Source organism: Vitis riparia, chromosome 6 (assembly GCF_004353265.1).
Source record: "Vitis riparia cultivar Riparia Gloire de Montpellier isolate 1030 chromosome 6, EGFV_Vit.rip_1.0, whole genome shotgun sequence".
Classification (NCBI taxonomy): Eukaryota; Viridiplantae; Streptophyta; class Magnoliopsida; order Vitales; family Vitaceae; genus Vitis; species Vitis riparia.
The window spans coordinates 719,661-722,910 of record NC_048436.1 but is presented as its reverse complement, the minus strand read 5'-3'; the positions used below and the strand labels follow the sequence as shown (position 1 = coordinate 722,910).

The window sequence follows — 3,250 nt, the reverse complement described above, 5'->3', positions numbered from 1 at the left end:
TATAAATAATATAAAAAAGACTTATTAAAAAAATTATAATATTGATTTTTATATTTTTATTAATTAATTAAATATATTTAAAATAAAATAATTAGAATTATATATTTTTTAATGATGCACCTTAACATATTTAAATTAAATATATATTATCAAAGAGTATCATAATCCAATGGTAACAGGGATTGAAGCCAAGCAACGGTTTTGATTTAATAAAAATTAAGATGGATAATTAATAATTATTTATGTGGAGGAAAATTGTTCTCATGAGTCATGATTAGTTTTTTTTTTGACTAAATCTAGAACTCAAGAGGGCCACCCACTTAACTCACTCAAGGCATCAAGAAGCCCTTCTCTGAAGTTGCCCTCCAGACGAGAGAATCCCTCAAAAGGCCAGATTTTCCTCTGCCACTCTCAATCCTCGCAGGTACTAATCTAATCATGGTATTAATTTTTAATTTTTTTGCGACCCCCGTTTGATTCCCAAGAAAATCCATCCCCCAGTTGATTTCCGGGAAAATTCATCCTCGTTTGATTTCCGAGAAAATCCATGCAAAAAGCCCAAGGAAGATAAAAAAAATTGCTTTTTTTTTTCTTTTTGCTCCCTGTGTTTTCTGGATCTGTTCTAGGGGTTTCTTTGCTTTTATGCCACTGTATTTAAATTTCACGAACCCTAAATCCACGATTTTTAAGCTAGGCTGAAGAACACAACCTTTGCCTGCAAATCATGATCAGATTACTAGGAAATATCGGGAAATTTCCCGAAAAATCGGTAAAATGCCGATAAATACCGAAATATCGGTGATATTTCCGAAAAGGTACCGAAATTTCTGTCGACCGATAATCGGTGACGAATATCGGGTCGGGGCCGGCCGATAAGCGAAATTTCGGAGAAATATCGCCGAAAATTTTCGATATTTCAAACACTGCACCATTCAAATATGGCTTATCCTTGGAATATTACTCTTCCAATGAAAAAGAAGTCTCACCATCATTCCAAAATTGCTTTTCTCAAAGATTCTATCCTGAGGGGAAGCCATGGTTAGCAGCTCATTGCTTTCAGCTGTTGCAAGAAGGTATGTTCGCAGGATTGTTTCATTCTGTGAGTGAATTATTTTCTATACGAATCCTTGGTTCTCTTGTTTAATAATTTATTCATTCTTGATCTTTAGTAGGCAATCCACATACTTCAGTTGAAGGAATAAAGTAAAGGTGGTGTGGGTATCTGTAGTACGGTTTAGATTTGGATAAAATTGAATTTGTTTTCATCCAGCTTGATTGATATCCATACGAATATAGTGAAAATTAGACTAAACCCCAAGGTAAACGGAATCAGAATGTAACTGTTACATGTTTGGAACCACATGCACCGATATTTTATCAGTTTTTCCTCCCAAACAATAGAGGTTGTCTGATATGGTCAGTAGGACTTTTGCCTTCCCTAACTTTCCAAGTTATTTTTCTTCCAACAAAGTAAGGGCAGTGAACAGGTCTTAAAGGAAATTTTATACTCCCTGAACATTTGCTTCATAGTTTATTTTGGGAAGTTAAATCTATTTTCAATTGTATCTTCGAAGTCGGTACTGTCCTTACATTCGAGAAAGTCTACACTAACTCAGAGGAAAAAGCAAAAATCCCAGAATTGAAAATAAGTGAGATCTCAAAAGTTTGATCTCAAAGGTTGTAATGAATCAGAACCGTGAATTAATAGGGTAGGAAGTATTCAAATTCAAATTCAAATTCAAATTCAAATTAGCTCATTGAACAAAACATTTCTGCTGAGTAGATAATTATGATGACTTGTTTACAGCTACTTGGTGCTAACTTCATTGCTTGTGAATGCCTAGATTGGAAGGAAAGGTGGCTTTGATTACAGGCGGTGCTGGGGGTATTGGATCTTGTACTGCAAAGCTATTCTCTCAACATGGTGCCAAAGTCCTCATCGCTGACATTCAAGATGAAAAAGGTCACCTCATTTGCAGGGACCTCGGCCCCTCTTCTGCTTCCTTCATCCACTGTGATGTCACTAAAGAACTGGATGTGAGCAATGCCATCGACGAGGCGGTTGCTAAGCATGGAAAGCTTGACATCATGTTCAACAATGCTGGTATTTTAGGACCCAAAATAATTAATATATTGGACAACGATGTCGCAGAATTTGAGAATACAATGCGTGTTAATGTCTTGGGGGCATTCTTGGGCACCAAACATGCAGCTCGTGTAATGGTACCAGCTGGCCGCGGATGCGTAATCAATTCAGCTAGCGTTTGTTCAGTGGTTGGCGGGATTTGCACACATTCCTATGTAAGTTCGAAGCATGCCATACTGGGGCTAACCAGGAACACTGCAGTAGAGCTTGGGAAGTTTGGGATTCGAGTTAATTGTGTGTCACCTTACGTAGTTCCAACTCCCATGTCAAGGAAATTCTTGAATTCAGAAGATGATGATCCCCTTGAAGATGTTTATTCTAACCTCAAAGGGGTAGCTCTTATGCCTCAAGATGTGGCAGAAGCTGTTCTTTATTTGGGAAGTGATGATTCGAAATATGTAAGTGGAAACAATCTTGTTATCGATGGTGGTGTCACCATTGCAACACCTTTCAATATATTTGATCAATAAATCTAATTTAAGTTGATCAAAGGATATGCAATGTATGTGTGGTTACAAAATCGGAGTAACCCTTTTCTCATTCTTTACCCTAATCTGAGCTGTAGAGCGCTCTTTCTCTCTCTCTGAAAAATAATTTTTTTTATTTAAAAAAAGGAAAAATAAAAATAATTTTTTATTTAATTCTCTCTCTCTCTATATATAATTGGATAAGGCAGGACAGAATAAGATAATACACAAATACCATTTGGTTTAAAAAAAATATTCTCAAACCCTCTCGTCAGCGATTTACTTTTATCCCAAATCCATATATTTGATCAATAAATCTAATTTGAGTTGATGAAAGGACATGCAATTTATATTAACCAATTTTTCATTCTTGGCCCTAATATGAGTTGTGGAGTGCTCTCTTTCTCTCACTCTCTCTTTGAAAAATAACTTTTTTATTTGATGTATTAAAAAAGAGAAAAATAAAAATAAATAATTAATTAAAACAATTTTTAATTTTATATGTATATATAGGATGGGTCACCTATGAAGTGTTTTGAGGTCATCATGCTCATCTATCCCAGTAAGGACTCCTAGGGTAGAGGATTCTTGGGGGTCTATGGATTTCCTAGACATATATTTCAAAATTGAACTCATT

General features: G+C 35.5%; 1 protein-coding gene across 1 annotated transcript; it reads left to right on the top strand.

Annotated features, from left to right (window-relative positions):
* The first annotated feature begins 373 nt into the window (after nt 1-373).
* On the top strand, nt 374-2,686 carry LOC117915584 (secoisolariciresinol dehydrogenase-like). Its single transcript, XM_034831176.1, has 3 exons — nt 374-424; nt 1,015-1,073; nt 1,845-2,686. Exons 2-3 carry the CDS (start codon nt 1,036-1,038, stop codon nt 2,614-2,616), a joined length of 810 nt encoding a protein of 269 aa, XP_034687067.1. The 5' UTR covers nt 374-424; nt 1,015-1,035; the 3' UTR covers nt 2,617-2,686.
* Nucleotides 2,687-3,250: the final 564 nt, after the last annotated feature.

What these genes read in the sequence shown, in the direction of transcription:
- LOC117915584 (XM_034831176.1), top strand. Translation starts at nt 1,036, where the DNA reads ATGGTTAGCAGCTCATTGCTTTCAGCTGTTGCAAGAAG. An exon ending in CTTTCAGCTGTTGCAAGAAG is followed by an intron (nt 1,074 to 1,844) that starts GTATGTTCGCAG and finishes GTGAATGCCTAG; the next exon opens with ATTGGAAGGAAAGGTGGCTT.